This window comes from Leishmania braziliensis, chromosome 15 (genome assembly GCF_000002845.2).
Source record: "Leishmania braziliensis MHOM/BR/75/M2904 complete genome, chromosome 15".
Taxonomy (NCBI): domain Eukaryota; phylum Euglenozoa; class Kinetoplastea; order Trypanosomatida; family Trypanosomatidae; genus Leishmania; species Leishmania braziliensis.
The window spans coordinates 60,686-78,956 of NC_009307.2; the positions used below are offsets into that span (position 1 = coordinate 60,686).

At 58.2% G+C, this 18,271-nt stretch overlaps 4 protein-coding genes across 4 annotated transcripts; all 4 read right to left on the reverse strand.

The window, feature by feature from the left end:
- Positions 1-1,065: 1,065 nt before the first annotated feature.
- Positions 1,066-3,477, reverse strand: LBRM_15_0150 (conserved hypothetical protein; the record flags this gene model as incomplete). The annotated part of the gene is made up of 1 exon (XM_001563414.1): positions 1,066-3,477. The coding sequence occupies one exon, from the start codon at positions 3,475-3,477 to the stop codon at positions 1,066-1,068; it is 2,412 nt and encodes an 803-aa protein (XP_001563464.1).
- Positions 3,478-5,994: 2,517 nt separating this feature from the next.
- LBRM_15_0160 (putative protein phosphatase 2C) lies at positions 5,995-7,209 on the reverse strand (the record flags this gene model as incomplete). The annotated part of the gene is made up of 1 exon (XM_001563415.1): positions 5,995-7,209. The coding sequence occupies one exon, from the start codon at positions 7,207-7,209 to the stop codon at positions 5,995-5,997; it is 1,215 nt and encodes a 404-aa protein (XP_001563465.1).
- A 2,983-nt stretch (positions 7,210-10,192) lies between these two features.
- LBRM_15_0170 (putative serine/threonine-protein kinase) lies at positions 10,193-12,583 on the reverse strand (the record flags this gene model as incomplete). The annotated part of the gene is made up of 1 exon (XM_001563416.1): positions 10,193-12,583. One exon carries the CDS (start codon positions 12,581-12,583, stop codon positions 10,193-10,195), a length of 2,391 nt encoding a protein of 796 aa, XP_001563466.1.
- Positions 12,584-15,695: 3,112 nt separating this feature from the next.
- On the reverse strand, positions 15,696-17,702 carry LBRM_15_0180 (conserved hypothetical protein; the record flags this gene model as incomplete). Its single annotated transcript, XM_001563417.1, has 1 exon — positions 15,696-17,702. The coding sequence occupies one exon, from the start codon at positions 17,700-17,702 to the stop codon at positions 15,696-15,698; it is 2,007 nt and encodes a 668-aa protein (XP_001563467.1).
- Between the last annotated feature and the right edge of the window lie 569 nt (positions 17,703-18,271).

Genomic DNA, 18,271 nt, shown 5'->3' on the forward strand with positions numbered 1-18,271 from the left:
TGCTGTTGGTGATGGAAGAGGGGAAAAACACGCGGAAAAACACGCATGCGTGGATGACGAAGAAGAGGTGAGTAGAGGGGAGGGGAAAAGACCACACACGCACACCATCCATCAACCAGTACAAGAGCGGAGGAATAATGACACTCAACGGCGGCATTTACGAAGAAGAAAGGGAGAAAAAGGAAGCAATGCAAAGACAAGCCAAAGGAAAGGGCTCGACAGGTGGAGACGCCGAAGCAAGCAAGCATACAAAGAGCGGGCATCGGGGAACTCGCGCACTTGTGTCAGGACAACGTCAGAAACAGCAAGCACAGTAACCATACCAGAGCACCAGCAGTGTAACGCACGCCCACAAGAGAACAAGAGAAGAGAAAACAAGCTACAAGCGACAGTCATACACTGATGAAAATACACATAAAAGTGCACACAGATGAACGGTCACCTCTGCAAGAGAGGTGAACGTGTCGTCTTGGGCAATGGTGTCAGAGGCAGACGTAGACAAGGAAATAAATAAATCGACAAGGAGAGCGGCAGCGCAGTTCCGCGTGCTAAACCAACACACTCTGGCTCGCGCCTCCTAGCCTTTCTCCCCTCCCCTCGCCTCTCCACTACGCTGTACACTCGCAGTGAGAAGCAGCTGCCCCCTGTTCAAAATCACCACTCCTCACCTCCACCTCCACCTCCACCTCCCCCCCCCTTCCTGCATTCCCTGCTATCGCAAGTAGGGCAGCAAACAAGCAAAAGAGGACGGATATGACCTACTCAACGCACCCCAGGCCTCTCGTTGCGGTGAGTTCCGCTGATGGCAGGCAGTGTGGTGGGACACATACATGCCAATGCCTGGGTTGGCGTGGATGGGACACCTGGCGCGCGCGCATTGGTCACACGTCCATAGACAAGACGCAATGGACGTGGGAGTTGAACCACGTGACATTGCCCTGTGTAAGCCTTCATCCGAGGTCTCACCACTTTTCCTCGTCTCTCCGGCGCTTTGACATTCATCACTCTGCCCACTGCTGCGTTGAAGGTACAGCACGGTACCGCACACGCACACACGCGCAGACTTTAGATACAATACTCGGCCTCTTCGTCAGGCACCTCTTCCAACACTGAACGCTTCCGACGTCCAGGGACGAAGCGCACATGAATGCCGAGGATGTCGTGGCGGCCAGCGGTGCTGGGGTTGTCCAGAGATTGAGCAAGCGCCTGCCAGGCCCTCACAGCTGCAACGGACGATTTTACTGCGCGCTGGGATGGCGCAGCACTACTCGCCGTAGCCGCTGCAACAACCTGGCCACGACGCTTCCCTGGAGTCATTGCCACTGCCGTCCCTGAGCTACCAGAGGCGATGTACACAAACGTATTCTTCTCAGCGCAGTAGAGCAGCACCGCGCCGGAGTCCGCCTCCGCCGCGCAGGAGCTCTTAAATTGGTTCTTCATGACGGGGGCGCGGCGCGGCGCCTGCGAAGCTATGCCACCCGCCGCCCGTGACACCTGGCACACCGCCGCCGCCGGTCTGCGCCTCGCCTCCGTTGCTGGCGAAGACGTGCTAAACGCTTTGTTCTTTAGCTCCACGTCCATGAGGACTGGATTACCGTTAAGTGCGGCCAAGACGGAGCGGCCGCCCTGCGGGTGGTACGTTGTTGCTACCGCTGCCAGCCTCTTCGCCGTGGTGGTGCTTGCTTCAGGAGTCGAAGCGGTGCTTGACGCATCCGTCGGTACGGCCTTGGCGCCGACGGTCGGCGTATTTTCCGCCGATGCTGTCGTCGCCCTGTCCCCCACGCCATCCTCGCGAGCCGTCGACAACCAACGCTCCACCGCAGCTGTCCAGTCAAAGTCGCCTTCCACGCTGACGTCATCCTCGTTACTGGTAGTGCCACGCTCGCAGATGAACCGGTTGAGGGGGATGGTTGTATACGAGGAGCCGCCAATGCCGAGGCTTGACAAGATGGCGCTGTAGTCCTCCGCACTGCTGCCGCATCTATCAGTAAACGAGGTGGCAGCATCTGTGCGGCTGGACAGAGACGGGGTCGAGGGGTGAACGGTTCTTTCCGTTGAGCCCCACAAGCTGTCGCCGATCACCGTGCTGCTAGCGCTGCCACTCTGACAGTTGCTCGCACTATTCAGTCGATGCTGCACAGCAGTCGTCGGCGCCGGCGCGGCTGTCGCGAAGTTCGGCGGAGGCAACTGCGCTGCAGGGGCGTTGCTGCTGACCGTTGTTGGTGGCGTACGCCGAGAGTTACGAACACCGCTGTCGTTGCTGTCTGGCATCGGCTCCGTCGAAGGATGTAGTGAAGGCGTTGCAGCAAAACCCCCAAAGGCCGCAACACACGGTGGATCAGAAGGCGGGTAGTTCATGCCGCTGCTCGCTCGTGTATTGCTCGCCGGTGCCGAGGAAGAGTTCAAGAGTACACCGGCTGCAGCCATAAGGCCGTAGACATATGGCGGTGTGGCCACCTCATCCGACACCATCGCAAATGCATTGGTTGGGTGCCGGCCGGTGCTGTGTGTCATGGTGGTACTATTCACCACGGGTCGCAGGGGCTGGCGCTGCCGGCGCTTCGCATCCCCGCTCGGTAGCGCATTTGCAAAGGCGGCACCGCTGGCCGGTCCGGTCACACCGGGCGGCGCAGAAGAGCTCAATGCAGGCACCGGTGGTGGTGGTGGTGGTGGCGGTAGCTGCATGGTGGGCTGCAGAGTCGCGTACGACGTAAGGCTGAGCATTACAGGGGCTACGTTGATGGCGTGCTGGTTATCATTGATGGCCGAGAAGGGGTGGTGGCCCATCACAGGAATGTAGTGGGGCATTCCTGACATCACCGCCGGCATGCCAGCGTACGCTAGACCACCAAAGTCTCCGGGAAGAGCAAATGAAGGAGGCCTCGGTGGCGAGAGCGGTGGTTGGGCAACAGAGAGGCCAAACGCGGTGGGTAGCATCGGCCCGTGCCCAGGAAGAGACGACGGCGGCGGCGGGGGTAGCGGCTGACGACGCTTCGGCAAGATGTGCCCTCGAGTGGCGGGGGCGTCTCCTCTGGCTGCGCCACTGCTGCCACCGAGGCCGCCGCCAGGGAGACCCTGGGTGTTTCCAGACGGCGTCGAAGGCACATCGAATCCCCTCTTCTTGGCCTTCCGCTTCGCCTCGGCAGGAGTGACCGTAGTGGCAGATGAGTCATGCTGCACCTGCTGTGCCAGCGCATCGCTGTGTTGCTCATCTCCTAAAGCTGCTCGCGCATTAACGTGCTCTGAGGGGGTCGAGTCAAATGTCAACAGCGGGGCGGCCGCTGGTGTCACTCCATCTGCTGCCGGTGCCTCCGGCAGTGAGGCCGTGTCCTTCGGCTCCGACCGCAGCTCATCCTCTCCATGGGCAAAGGCACACTTTTCACCGAACGGGCAGCCTTCTTCGCGACGGAAGAACGTGCAGATCGACGTCTTATACTTGGAGGGCTTCACGATGTCGTGTCGGCGGTTCTTGGTCATCGTGACCGGTGGTGTGTACGTGTGCGCGGAGGAGAGAGGTGGAAGAGGTGGAGCAGGAGCAGCAGGAGGAGGGATGGGGACGACCGGTGATGCTAAACACCTATGCCTCCCCCCCTCCAACAACACAGAGAAAGGGAGTGAATGTGTGTGTGTGTATGCCGCCTCACACACAAGCAGAGAAAGGGGGGTGCACAATACAGCAAGTAGTTGCCCAGGAGGAAGATGCACCCACACACGCAGGCGTAGGGAAATTGACGGCCCACAGTCGACGACGGTCAACAACGGCAACAGCGAAGATGCGCAGTCGAACAGTGTAAAAGGGCTCCAGCAGGGAAAACAAGGAGATGAGCAAACACAAAGCAGGCCAAAAGTCAAAATGTGGAGACCCCAGGCTCACATCACCACCGGCGCTGCCGCCGCACGTAATCAGGGAGATCTGCGAAAGCAACCACTTAAGGTCGTGTGTATCCGTGCGAGCCTGTCGCTTTCTCTCTCTCTCTCTCTCTTCAGAGAAAAGAAAAGAAAATACAACAAAATTTTTGCTAAAACGAAACAGAGCGGGGGTGCGAGGGGGCGGGGCGAGAAAGTGATGAGCGCTAAAAGGAGAGGGGACTGGGCCTGGGTGTATAGGGGTGTGTATGGTGTATTGAATGCAGCATACGACAATACGTCCATTATGCGCACAGACAGACAGACAGACAGCGAAGAAAACACTGCACAGCGCGAGAAGAGAGAGGGGAGGAGAGCGAAAGAATGCGTGTTTGATAATAAGAAACAAGTGTGTAGTGCCTGACGTAAATCAACCTAGACGCACACTCTGTACTTACTCAACCGCTTCGGGTCCGTAACCCGTACAGGGCACGCAGTTCAGCGTGTTAGAGTGACCAAGTCGATACGTGCAAGCACACGGCCTCAGTCCCTTCATGCAGACAAAGTGGCACTTTGCTGAAGCGCTTTGGTCGTCCACACCGTCCGAGCTGCGGCTGCTGCTGCTGTGGATCCCAATGCTGACAGGGTCTCCACTACCACTGCTCCCCTCTGCCTGATATGTCGCCCTGCTCCCTTCTTTCGTGCTTATACAACGCAGAATCGATCCCAGCAAGGTTGAGAGAAGGGGGCACTGGATAGCGTGGGAAGGCGTGTATAGATGGGAATGTGGGTGTGTGTGTGTGTGTGTGTGGGTGTGTGTGTGTGGGTGTGTGTGGGTGTGTGTGTTAGAGAGAGAGAGCGAGAGAGATGAGAAGTGAAGAGAACGAGCAGAAACGATGAGAGAAGAGCACAAGAGAGAAGGGCGGCGGCCACGCACACACACGCACTCGCGCAAGCTGTGGAGAATTAGCACAGCCACTGAACCGGTATACTCCCTCTCTGGGGGGTCACATGAGCGTTGGGTGTGAAGTGGGTTGGGACGCAAAGCGCCAGCGGTATCACAGGAACAGGGATGTTGGTACTCGCAAGGCCATCTCCCACCCCCACCTCCCTCTCATCACTTGCACGTTGGGTCCACCTCACTTGCTACCACGTGTACGCACTACCAGTGAGTCACACTCTGCGAGGGTGGTTGGCGCCAGTCATTGCTCTGTGCATGAAGACGAGGGAGATCACTCCGTCTCGCGCACTTTCGATGCACACCGGGCATTGGGTAGAAGACGATACGAAATTTTTTTCATGTGCCCCTGTTTGGGTGCCAGGCCAATTATAAAACTCGTATACGGGAGTGTAGGTGTGTGTGTGTCGCCACTAACTCAGCAGACCGGGTGTTCTGCCTTCCCTCTCTTTCCATCTTCTCCAAGGGGGAAAGAGAGGGACAATGAATGTTGATTCTACTGCCTCAGCGTCGCTACGCCAGCCCCCAGCAGTGTACGCCGGTGTGGCTTGGAGGCGCAGAGGGACAAGAGGAGGGGGGTAGGCAGGGTCGGGGTATGGGTGTGAAAGAGGCCGGTGAGGAGCTCATGCGGCACACAGAGGGAGCGCGAGTGAGGAAAGATGAAAGAAGAAAACCAAAAAGAAGAAGTAAGAAGAGAGAGGGGCGGATTCATTACGTCAGCAGCACTTTGGTGAGACGGGAGGATGAGGAGGATGCACCCCCTTCCTCGTCCTCGCTCTCCTCCACGCTTGGTGCTTGCATTACGGCATAAAAGGCGAAAACTTAGCAAAATCAAGCAAACACACACACGCACACACGTAGAGATGCCCACAAAGGCGAAAAGAAAACCAGGCCAGTACGCAACAGCGGCCCAGCAACAATGAGCTGCCAACGTCAATATCAGCACCGGCATAAGTGGCCATACTGGAAGCACTTCAACAGAAAGAACAGAGCTGCACATTCTCTGTGTGAGACGCAGACGTGCAACTCCGCACATGTGCGCCTGCGCACCTTCCCCTCTGTCCTCTACACACACAGAGGCAGAGAGAGGCAAAATGCGACAAAATAGCACCGAGTGTGGCGATGGCCGCATTCCTTAGTCCTTCTTTTCCATCTGCTTCCTCCGCTGCTCGTGGGCTCGCCTTGGCCGCTCACTTGAGATCCACAATCATGATGGTCATGTTGTCTGTGCCCTCCGCCACGGCTGGGCCTCCCTCCGGCGAGCTCGGTGCGAGGCATCGGTTGCACACACTCCTGCAGGTGTCGACGTTAGACATGCCGCTCGCTTTTTTGTTGTTGATAAAGTCAATCAGCTCCTCGTTGCTCATCACATCGAATACGCCGTCGCACGCAATGACCACGTACGAGTCCGTGTCGCTCCGCTTCGTCGTGATCACGTCGGGCACCGCCACCACCAGCTGGTGCGCCACATCGCGCTGTTTGTCCTTCTTGTACACAAAGTCGCCCATGGCGCGACTCATGGCCAGCTGCCCGTTCACGCGGTTATCCTGCACAAAGCCGCCGGCCGCCTCGATGCGCTCCTTTTCGGCCGCCACGTCCGGCTTGTGGTCATGCGACAGGTCGAAGGCGTTGCCGCTGCGGCACAGTAACGCACGCGAGTCGCCCACCCACGCGCATGTAATCGCCTCAGGAGACACGTACACAATGACCGCCGTGCAACCAGATCCGCCATCGCCGAGCGCGGCTTGGAGGTGTTCATCGACCTCAAGGAAGGTATTCTGGAAGTCAATGGTATGGTGTTGATCGCCCACCAGTGTTGCATACCTCTCCGCTGTCTTGGAGAAGATCCGGCTGCACAGGGTGGCGCTCTGCACACCAGAGTGGCCGTCGAAGACGCCGAACAAGCCTTCCTTTCTATCCGCACTGGAAGACAGGAAGTTTACATTCACCAGGTGTGCATCCTCCATCTGTGCGCGCCAGCCCTGCATGTCACCCACCGCGACATCAAAGTTGGGATTATCGGTGTGCGTCTCGCCATGGAAGTCCGTTACAGGCTTACTGCCGAAGGGACGCTGCGCGCTAATGAGCTCCGCAAGCAGCTGCTGCAGCTGCATACGCTTCTGGCGGTTGATGAGCGCGTTCTCCAACTCATTTGTGGAGCGCTGCTTCGCCAAGTCAGCGTGCTTCTTGCGCTGGTCCTCGCGCAACATCTCCTCCTTCAGCAACCTATCCTTTCGCTCCTTGCCAATGTGTTGCGTTGTCTTCGAGAGGTCAGACAGGAATTTCTCGAAATCCTCCTCCACCGCCTGCTTCTTCACCTTTACAACGACGCCCTTATGACCATTTCCGTGCTTGCTGCCCCTGCCATTCGCATTGCTGCTCTTTTTATTAACAGGCATCTTCATCACTATGCCCTTCCTTTCAAGCTTGTGTGCAGCCGAAGGTGTATCGGAGCTTGTGTTGTCTGTAGGTCGGTGCACGCACTGCTCGACGTGGTCGCTCGTGCACCGGAGTAGTGAGAAAGGGGAAAAGAGAACAATGGTGAGGCAAAACGAGACTTTTTCTTTTTTCTCTACAGCTTCTGTCTCTCAGGGAACATGTGGGTGCATGTGGGCGTGGGGGGGCTCCGCACTGCGGCGCCTAGACGACCCACTCATACCACAGCACAACACTGCACGAGAATGGAGAAGGGCAAAAAGGTGCGCAGACGTGGCAGGGAAGCGGCGCTGTTTCGTCTTTGTTTCTCCAGCGTGCGCCCACTGCCCTGCCATACAACATAGATGAGGCAACCCCCTCCTCGACCTCTGACACCTCACAGGGCCCATCGCATGGGGCAAAGCAGCCGTGGGCACACGCCTCACAGCAGTGCGCCGGTCGCCACCTCGTGCATTCCTCGCGGGCTGGCTCAGCCTCCCCACGCCAGTGGGCAGCGAGGGCCGGCTGAGATGCACTCGAGTCGCGCGGACACCTCGCCCACCCAGGCCCTGACCGCCGACATCGGCAGCGAGACATCGCTCTGACCTCCCCGCGTCGCAGGCGCTTGGCCCTCTCGCCACCACGGGTGTCTCGGCACTGGCAGGGATCGAGGGGCTGCACAGGGCGGGGCACCAGACCCCGGTGTACCACGCACCAGGGTGCCCCCGCCCTCCTCCCGTTCTGTCATCGGGGTGGGGAGCAGTGGAAGAAAGAAAGGAAGGCCGCAGAAAAACTACAGAAGCTACGAAAGAGTGCGACAGAATGAAAGGAGAGAAGTACAGCGGAGGACGTTACTCGTACGTTTCACCGCGTGCCTCCAACGTATCCCCAGCGCTGTTACCTTTCCAATTTCTCCATGGGAGAGAAGACCGATCTGCTATCCCTCGACTCGCGCCCTCCCATGACACTACCGCACGAGCAGGTAGGCTTATGTATCCCTCTTTTTTCCGCTGCCAACAGATCCTTGCCGACGTGGGTAATCAGAGGGGGGGGGTTGAGGGGAGGGGAGGGGAGCAAAGGCCTACGGTGAGTTGACTCCACGGGATCTGAAATGAGAAACAAAGGAGAGCGCAAAAAGGAGATAGATGGTTGGTAATGCATGTCGCTGGTATGATGAAGAGTACGCTGACTCACTCCTCACCATCACGCCTCGTTGAGGGGAAACCATTCCTCCCTTGTTTACTCGCGTCACGGGCTTTCAACGAAACCAGAAATGCTGAATTTCTCTTTTCAGGAATAATTTGGCAGGAGTAATCGAGTAGGATGCCTGTGAAAACGACGGTGATGAGGTGCACAACAGTGAGTAAGCAACTGAACGAACGGTTGACCTGCCTACCAACTGTGTGTGTGTGTGTGTGCACAAGAGAGCTTCTCGCGCGCGTTCGAGCGACAGCAGCGCTGAGCAGAGAAAACAACGAATAAAAAACGCCCAGACAAGGGCGAGAGAGGGGGAGGTATGAGCGACGAAGATCGACAGGAGTGAGATAGACACAATGACAGCAGCAGAGACAGTGCGAAGATGGCGAGTGCGGTAACGGAGGAAGGAGAGGAGAGGCAGGGGGGCACAGAGAGAGAAGGCAACAACAGGCAGAAAAGGAAGAGAACTATTACGTAGCGGTGCGGTGGAAAGAAGAGTATGCAGCAGCGCTGCGTGTCGGGCGCATGTGACGTGCTGGCGTGAGAGTAATGTGGATGTACGTGTGCGCAGATCTCTGCTCTGTTGTGCTTCTTTTGTGCGATCCACTTATGAGTGAGGCTGGCAGCATTAACGAAGCGAGCTGGTGTAGGCTAAGCGGGGTTGTGCGGGATGAGCCGATGGGTGAATGGAGTGGAGTGGGGGGGGGGGCGTGGGTATGGAGGGAGGGGGAGGGGCAGAAAGTGCTGGCGTGACTGCAGTTCAAAGTAGAGACAGACGGAAACGAAGAAGGCGTCAACGAGCAAGGTGATCTTCCTTCCTTTCAAGCCCGTGGGCGTAGGCGGCTACAGTCAACAGCCCGGAGGAAGGCTCGTTTCAAGCCTTGGAGAGGGTTCTTTGCGTAAAGTGGTACAGGGTCCTAGACGCAGTCTTCCCCCCCCCCCCCCCACCCCCCTCCATGCTGCATCCCTTCAGCTGCGGCGAAAGCACAAGTGGAGTAGCGTCGGAGGAGAGTGGCCTACTGGCGTTGAAGGTGAGGCTCCACAGAGGGTGCCGCACACGTGCACAGGCACGATTACTGGAGTCCCGCACAGAGAAAGTAGAGAACAGAGACACTAAGTGGTGTGGCGATAAGCGCACAGGCGGGGGAGACTTGAACGCCTCAGCTGCAGCCCTCTTCATTGTCTCTTCAGTTGTGTGTTTTGTCTGCAACGCAACGCACCAACTTGAGGTAGAGAAGGACCCATCAGAGAGAGAGAGATGGGGAAAAGACACAAAATAGGATCATGCGGTAGAGCGACACACCACATCGATTACCAGCGAGCACAGGGTCATTCATACACAAGGCACACTCACGCGCACCAAGCCACCCACCTTAGGCAGAAAAATGACGTACCTGAGGGAGAGGGAGACGTGAAGAATACCCTTGAAGAGGATGGAGGAAGACGCACATGGAAACAAATATACACACACACACGCACACACATCTGATATCGCACGCCAGGCAGCAGACAACACGTTGAGAGCAGTCTCCCAACGCAGCGCACAGTATGTAGAAAAGCGGAAGGCGCGAGAGCGAGCGAAAGAGAGAGAGAGAGAAGGGGGCAAGTGCACACATCCACATGCACAGCGAGTAAATCGACCAGCAGGCACACCAACAAGGAGAGAAGGGGAAGAGAAACGGGGAAAGGGGGGGGGGGCTGAGACGTGTGGGCTGCACGATACCAATCCTTTCGTTCCTCCTCATAAGAGGATTACAACTCCCCTCCTCTCGACCTCTAGCGGGCTGGAAGAACAGCAGGGGCGTAGCTGTGCTCTACAGAGGAGGGTTCAGTTGTCGCTGCGACAGTCATGTGCTGCTGCTGTGGCTGGCTGCTCTGAGAGGATTGCGGGGGTTGCTCTTGCTGCTGCTGTTGTGAGAGCGGCGGGGCGGCTACTGGCTGGGCATCTTCACGATCCTTCTGCAGCTGAAGATCTGATGTGTACAGGGGCATCAGGAAGGGATGCTGCAGTGCGTCACGGCAGTTCATCCGCTCCTCTGGTTGATATCGTAAAAAGCCCGCGATGAAGTCGTGGAAATCGCGGTACACCTGTTCGTCGTGACCGGGAGTGTTGAGACGCCGGCCGCGCGGCCCACCGGTGGTGACGCCGATGATGCTCTCGAGCGTGCGCCGCTCCGGGACGGGCTCCTTCAGCTGGAATCCCGACGTGACGTTACCGTAGTAGAACCGGTTTGCCTTGGGCGACCCCGCCACCATTCTCGCTGGTATCGGCCCGAGGGTGGCTTCGATCTTTGCCAGCTGCGCCGCCTCTGTGCGACCGTCAAACAGGGGGACGCCGGTATGTAACTCGACCAGCACACACGCCAGCGACCAGCGATCGATCGGTGTGCCGTACTCAAGAAAAAGTATCACCTCAGGGCTGCGGTAAAAGCGGCTTTGAATGTAACGGTGGAAGCGTTTGGCCGCGTAGCAGGCAGAGCCAAAGTCGATCAGGCGGATGCCACTTCTGTTTTGACTGCGCAGCAGTATGTTCTCCGGCTTCAGGTCGCAGTGAATGATTGGTTGAGGCTTCTGTGACTCAAGCTGCAGCAGCGTGTGCGTGAGTTGATAGGCAAACTTGCGCACTAGATCGAGACTCACACCGTTGAACCGGGTGCACTTGATGAGCTGGTATAGGTTGAAGCTCAGCAGCTCAAACACCAACACAAGATGGCCCTGCCACTCAAACACTTTTAGCAGTCGCACCACGAGGTGGTTCAACGCTGGATTCTCGTTAAGGCGCAACAGAATGTCGAGCTCCAGCTTTGCCTGGCTCCGAAAACTCGAGCCACGTCGCGTGATCTTCATCGCCACCGCTTCGGACCGCTTCTGATCAAAGCCGCGAATGACGGTGCCGAAACTGCCTTTACCCAATACCTCCTGCGCAATGTACCGCTGGAAGATCACCTCCCCTGGCAGAAACAAATAGTGGCCATCCTTGTCATCGTAGCCGCTGTTGTACTTTGGTCCCGGCGACTCGAGGCGCCGCTGCGCGCAATACCGCGCGTTTACCATCTTGTACAGATCCAGCAGGTGTACGCTGAGTGCGATGGCTGGGCGGCCGTAGGGATCCGTCTCCTCCGAGGCACTTACGCCCGCGCCGCCGCCGCTACCCTCCTTCACGACAGCACCCGAGGAAAACGTGGCCGGTGTCGTCGCCGCCGCACTAGATGTGGTGGGGTGGGATGAGGATAGCAGTGGGAGCGATGGTGGCGGCGCTGCGCCGGCCTGAGTGGAGGCGGCGAGTCCAGGATGAGGCGGTACCTCGCCATTACTAAAACCCGTTCTGGTGCGTGTCGTGGCAGGTGCAAGAGGGTGCTCCTTGGCAGCAGTGGTGGTCCTCGCGCCCCCCAACGGCGCAACCGTCAGCGGCGGTGGCCCAGTGGTGGAGGAGGACGCGGAAGAAGAGGGCGCACCTGCTGCAGCGGCGGCATGCACGTGACTGAGTCGGCCCTTGGTGGACGCAGACACGGCTGAATGGTCACTACCCTCTGTGACTACGGGAGTCACTGGTGCCACCGACGGCGCTGTCGGATCGGCGTGGGCGTCAGGAAGGCTACGCACCGAAGACACTGAGAAGCCGTCGCCTGTGGTGTGGGGAGACAGCTGCGACGACGAAGGCCGAGGCCGAGCTGCAGTTGAGGCTGAGATCTGGGAGACGCTGCTTTTACTTCTTGCGTGGTCAGGCGCTGCGTCCACCACTCGAGCCTCTCGCGGCTCCATGACGGGCTCCCTGGGCGCGCTCGACTCCGAGTGGCTGACATGAGCGACATCGGACGAGTACCAACTGACTCCTACGACGGCAGCGTTACCGTAGTGGTGGTGGCGGTGACTGCTATCCACTTGCGTGGCCTCTGCCTCCGCCTCATACGGTGCATGGCTCTCCTCCTCCAGCGCTGTGCGCATGCCACAGAGTTGCTGCAGAAGTGTTTCTGTGCTCATCTGTGACAATGTGGCCTTCGAAGAGTCCGCCATCGCTGGCTCACTTCGTTTCTGCCAGAACAAGTAGGGGGGGGGATGGAGAAGTGGGGAGAGGGAAAAGTGATGAGGGAAGAGAAAGGCGAAGAGAGAGAGACACCGTCGTGAGCAACAAAAGGGGCAGGAGGGAGGGAGAACGCAAGCAAGCATGACCTGACTCCCCAGCACCCGACACAGAGCAAAGCAAGAATGAAAAAAAAAGGGAGACGAAATTACGTTCTAGACCAAGACAGACACTCAGACACACGCACAGAGAGAGAGAGAGGGAGACTGTCGCCGAAGCCTGCACTGCGGTGTACCGTTGTGTGCTCCACCGTCGGTTTTTCTGCCGCTCTCTCCGCCACTGTGTGGGTGGGTGGGTGGGTGCCCGTGGGTGAAGGTAGGATCTCAGAGAGCAACACGGTACTCAATGACAAGCACACACACACACACACGATCGCCGCTGAAGCAGCACGCGCACACGCGCCGAACACGTCTGGAGAGAAAAGGAAGGCGAAGAAAACAACGATAAGCGGTTCACTAGAGAGAGAGGGGGGCAACCGCACACTTACGCGCACACGGACTGCGAGTCAAAGCGGAACAGAGCAATGAAAGAAGAGGAAGGGGCAGCAAGAAGAAAACTGGCAAGGGCAACACAAGATGAAGAAATGGAGCGAGCACGGGATTTGCAGCCGTCACCCCGCGCACACCGCACACCCAGACACACACACACACACACACACGGGCAGATAATACACGACAAGGCGTTCAGAGGGGGGAGAGAAGTGGCAGAGGCCCACACACGCTCAAAATGACGCACGCGCCTACCGACACGCGCATACGCTGGGACCTCCCCGCAGAGGAAGACACGCACAGCCGTAAAGGGCAAAAAAAAAGAGGGAGACAGACGGCCCAGTCGGGAGGGGAGAGCGCACACCACACAGAGGGGTAAAGACACGCGTGCGCAGAATAAAGTGAAAGGGTGAATAGCAGAGCGAAGGAGGGAGAGCAAGAGAGGAGGCGACAGGGAAGGTGGGCACACCCTCAATATGATGACGGTGGTGCTGTAGTGGGAAAGGGGAGGAGTACGAGAGCGATCTATGAACAAGAAAGACAAGAGCGGCGGCTACGAACACGGCGAAGGAAAGAGAGAGAGAGCGCGACAGAGAGAAAATAAAACGAGAGAAGCGCGTCGCAGCGGCACGCGCTGTCCTTGTCGCTGTGGCGTGACAGGGGAAAGGCGAGAGCGAGATCGAGAGCTGGACCTTACTTCTGATGGACGTCTTCTCTGGCTATGCGTGGGTTCGCTGTGAAGGTGCTCCTGGGTAAAGCCCGGAAGGCCGATAGAAGAAAAGGCTTGTTTTGTCGTTGTCACTAGAGAGAGGGGAAAGGGAGTCGAAGAGGTGTAGGCTGACAGCAGCCGGCAGTCCGGTATGGCGCTTCTCCACGCCGCTTGGCAACTCGTGGAGCCCACACGATGCAGCAACGGAGAGAGAGAGAGAATAACACACAACGTTCACACCGACAAGTCAACGGCCTCTTTTTAATGGAGCGGGTGAAAGAGATGCAACAGGAGGTGAGGGGTCTGACTCAGCTCCGGAATAGAAGAGATCAATCGGTTACAGCTATCCTGCCGCGAGGATATGCGTAAATGTGGGATTGGGTGGTGCAGGAAGGAGCGCTTGTCTGGGTGGGGGCTTTCTGCATAGGATGGGAAAGAGAACGGAACACGCGAGAGAGATCGCCGCTCAACGACGTGTGACTAGGCCCTGCCCCTCTGTACGAATATATGGGCGTATATTCTTACTTGCCCTCTCAACGCCCTTGGGCAGCGGAAGGATCGGGAGAGGGCAGGAGAGGCAACGCTGTGTGTGTGTGTGTGTCGGTGGGTGGGTGTGTCCGCGTCTGAATGTGAGGCCGACACACTTTCCCCCCTCCAACCGTGCGTCTCGTGGTGCTCTTCCTTTGTAGCTAGACGCGTGGGGGTGCGAGAAGGGTGGATGTGGTGGTGAGGGGGGGGGGGGGGGGTGCTACTGCGCTGGCTCTTAGCTCGATAAACTTCTGACCGACGAGAGAGAGCAGAAGGGTGGAGGCACGCATGTGCATACGTGTGTGTGGGTGTGAGGGGGAGGGGTATGGATCGTCAGAGAAAGAGCGAGAGTAGAGGCAACACAAAGCCGACGCGCACGCACATTATGAAAAGGGGAAAGGCGCCAACAAAGGAAAAGGTGACGTGAAGCACAAAGAGGGCACACGGACACAAATGAAGAAGTGGCAGAAGTTCCACACGCGCGATTGCACGAAAAGGGGGGGAAGCGAAGGGGAGGGAGAAGCGATAGACTATTTACCCCCATCCTACGAAACTGCCTTGTCGTCATCGTCACGATGGTGCAGCACAGAGCGGCCAGCTCACAGACATAAGTCGTGGCACAGAGCCTCCGCATATAACACACGTCACTGCCCACGCTGTAGGTGGTGAGCAGCACCGACGTTACAGAAGGCAGGCAAAACTGTTTACCCCCAAGCCCGCCTTCCCATAGGCAGAGGGCAGTAGAGGCAACGTGGTCGCTCGCTCCCATTTTCGGTTCTCTACTAGAGCCTTTGAAAGTGCGAAGGGGGATAACGGTGTGAGTAAGAGAGAAAATAAGGGAGTCCGTGTGCCGACTCTACATGACATGGATGCAGCACACAGCACGAGAGGTGAGGAAACGAGAAGACTTGCATGGCACAGAGCGGAGTTAAAATGACAGAGAGGGGTGAGGGACACCGAGAAAGACACGGCTACCGCAGCGGGGGGAGACGGAAATGGCAATACAGAGCACGCTATGTATCCGTCGCCTCCCACCCCTCAACCAGCCCACCCTCCCTGCCAATGCGGTCGTACTTGGAACCCAAGCGAAGGACATACAACTGGGGTGGCGACAGCTGACGAGCTCCTACCAGAACACGTCACTAAGTTGTAGGGAATGACACACCTACGCGCGCGCACACACACGTGCAGGCGTGTATGCGTAGAAGCGGTCTTCTGTACCACATGAGATGGGAGAGGAGGAAAGGGGGGGGGGGGCAGAAGGTGAAGAGACCCCCCCTCCCTTCGTCTACCAGTGACACCGTTCAAACACAAAGCAGCCAGCAGTGACCAACAGAGCAGTGCCACCGCAGGCAGCGGACCAAGACAAGCGGGGAAAAGGAAGAGGGCGAAGTGGCTCAACCCGCCCCCGCACCCTCGTCCCCCCACCTCCACTACTCCCGAAAGCCGCACGCGCCACGCAATTTGTACTTCTCACCTCGCACGTCGCTCACCGCGTGCAGCAGCAGCCGCTGTCGCGCTAGGGTCACGCCATGACGCCTTTCGAGAAGGCGGGCGGCATGGTAGAGGTCGCACGACATCACGGCTGTCGCTCACAGCCCTGTGCAGGCGATCTTGGCGTCGCTGCAGAGGCGATTGCCGGGCCTGCAGTGGAGAAGAGTGCAGTAGCGGCAAGGGCGCCGTGTGCGGCCCCGAAGACAGCACCACGTCTGTGCAGAGGCGCAGAACGTACTTCAGCACGCTCACCGACTCATCCGGCATTGCGCTGGGTGCAGCAGCGGCAGCAGTGCTGTCATCGCTGTGGTTGTCAGTGGTGCTTTTGCTTGAGGCAGCCAACGTCCTCTCAATACACGACGCAATCGCTCGCAGGCAGTCCCTTCCTTGTGCCTTTTCGTGCTCCAGACGATCACAGCGTTTCTGCAGGTGCAGCTGAGCCGCAGAGGACTCGTGAAGGGCATCCACCACGCCAGCAAGTCGATCGCTGTCCTTTTTCAGCTCCGAGAAGCGCAGCAACAGTCGAAGGCGTCGTAACTCTTCCATGTCTTTCCTCACATCGCCGTCAATTATGTATTCTGCGGCTGCTTCTGGACAACTGGCCCCATCAACGCCACAGACGGGATCACGCCTGCTAGAAGTCCCTGCAGAATCATCCGGAAAAAATACAATATCGGCAGACTCACAGGAAGAGGCGCCTGGGCCGCAACTTTGCTTCTGAAGAGCAAGCATCCTGGCGCAGAGGGACTTGACCGACCCCTCGGTTGTTTGTAGTCTCCGCTGTGCTTCGGCCAGCTCGCCACGAAGTTGGTCCACCAGCGTCCCCGTCATGCCACGGCTGCCACCGGTCACTTTGTCGTTCGACGTTGTAGACTCGGTGGCAACCGAGTCCGTTTGCGTGTCGGAGCACCGGCGGTGAGTGGGAAGTGGCGACTGCAGCCCGTTGAGGTGTGCTGCCGCGGCCACTGCACCCGTCGATCGCGTCGTGAACATCGACGTGATGTCGAGGAGAATCACCGGCAGCACTGAACACGTTGGTGGTGCAATGAAGGACGACGAGGGAACGTGCGAAGAGCACTCCGGTGGAGGTGAGTCACCTTTCCACTCAGTGATCGAGTCGCGTGAGACGGGTGATGCTGACATTGGCGTCGCGGCGATACTGTCTGTCCACCGCACGGTGGTGGCCACTGCTGGCATGACCTCTGCTATCGAGGCACACGATGACGACGAAGCGCAGTTAACGGAGGACAAAGCTGCGCCCACCGTATGGATGCGACCAGTGCGAGTGGGGACATGCGGCTTGCAGTGCAGGGACTCCAGAGCTGCACACGAGCGCTGTGCACTCTTTACCGCGCGTTCCAGTGACGCGTGCAGTGTGGCAATGCGCTCCTGCTGCTGCTGTATGATGTGCAAAAGATGCGGATGGGAGTGGGATGATTCCCGTGCAGCAGCGGTGGTAGTTGCAGCAGCCGTGTTCAACGACGGCACAGAAGTGCCCACCGAGGCTGCTGTCTCTACCCCGGCCTCCAGCCTAAGAAGTGGCACTTGGGTCATCGAAGATGGTGAGCTGCAGAGGGCGTTTGGCGGTAGTGTGTCTCTCGCTACACCTTGGCGCTGTGCCACCGCCTCTAACGCAACGGGGGGTGCCACGGCTGCGGGGTTGAGAGTTGCGGTGGAAACCGAAGGGAAGCTGACCTTAACACATGCATCGGCAGCCTCAGCATCGTGGTGGAGAGGGGTTTCCATCCTGGCCAGGCAGGGAGAGAATGCGCGCGCGTGTGTGCTGGTGCGGCTTCGACAAGGGTGGGGAGGAGACATGCACTGCGGAAGAAAGGGGCAAAACGAAAAACGGCGGAGACGGGAGGCGGAGAGAAAATGAATGGATGCAGGCCTGCTTGGGTGCGTGGTGGGGTGAGGAGAGGCAAATGTATGCCCGGGTGCCGTCTTGCACCGCTCATCCCGCTCCTCTCTCCCCGCTTCTCGCATCTGTCCTCCACCTTCTGCGCCAACCACATGATAGCAGACTCGTCAGAGGCAGCTGCTGCCGACGAAGGAAAAGGAGAAGGAGAAGGGTAATCATACACACGCAGCTGTAGTAGGGGGCGGCTGAATGAGGGCACACAGAGGCGCGTGAGGGTCGCAGAGGAGCACACCGCCTCAGCCCTCCTCACCCCCGCGACGCAGGACCGCGCATTTACGTCCTTCGAATAAGGCCCCTCATCTGCCTTCTGCCCCCCCACCCCTTTCTTCTTGAGAATGCAGATTGGTGACCTTGTGGCGCTGTTGATCAGATGAAACTTCCTCCCGTCCTGCCTCAGTCTACTGTCCGCAGAGATAGTAGGTGGGGTAGGCGGTGAGGTAAAAGAGGGAAGCGAAAAGGGGGGAGGGAGGCGACACAGCGACGCCGAGAGACACACAAGAGTCGTTCGTAGTTGTGGTGATGGGTCTGTGGATGAGTAATGCGAAGGCGTGGGAAGAGGGGGAGAAACCCCGCAAACGGAATGGAGCGCGAGAAAGTCAGAGGGGTGCTCATCCTGCCAACTAAAGCAGCATTC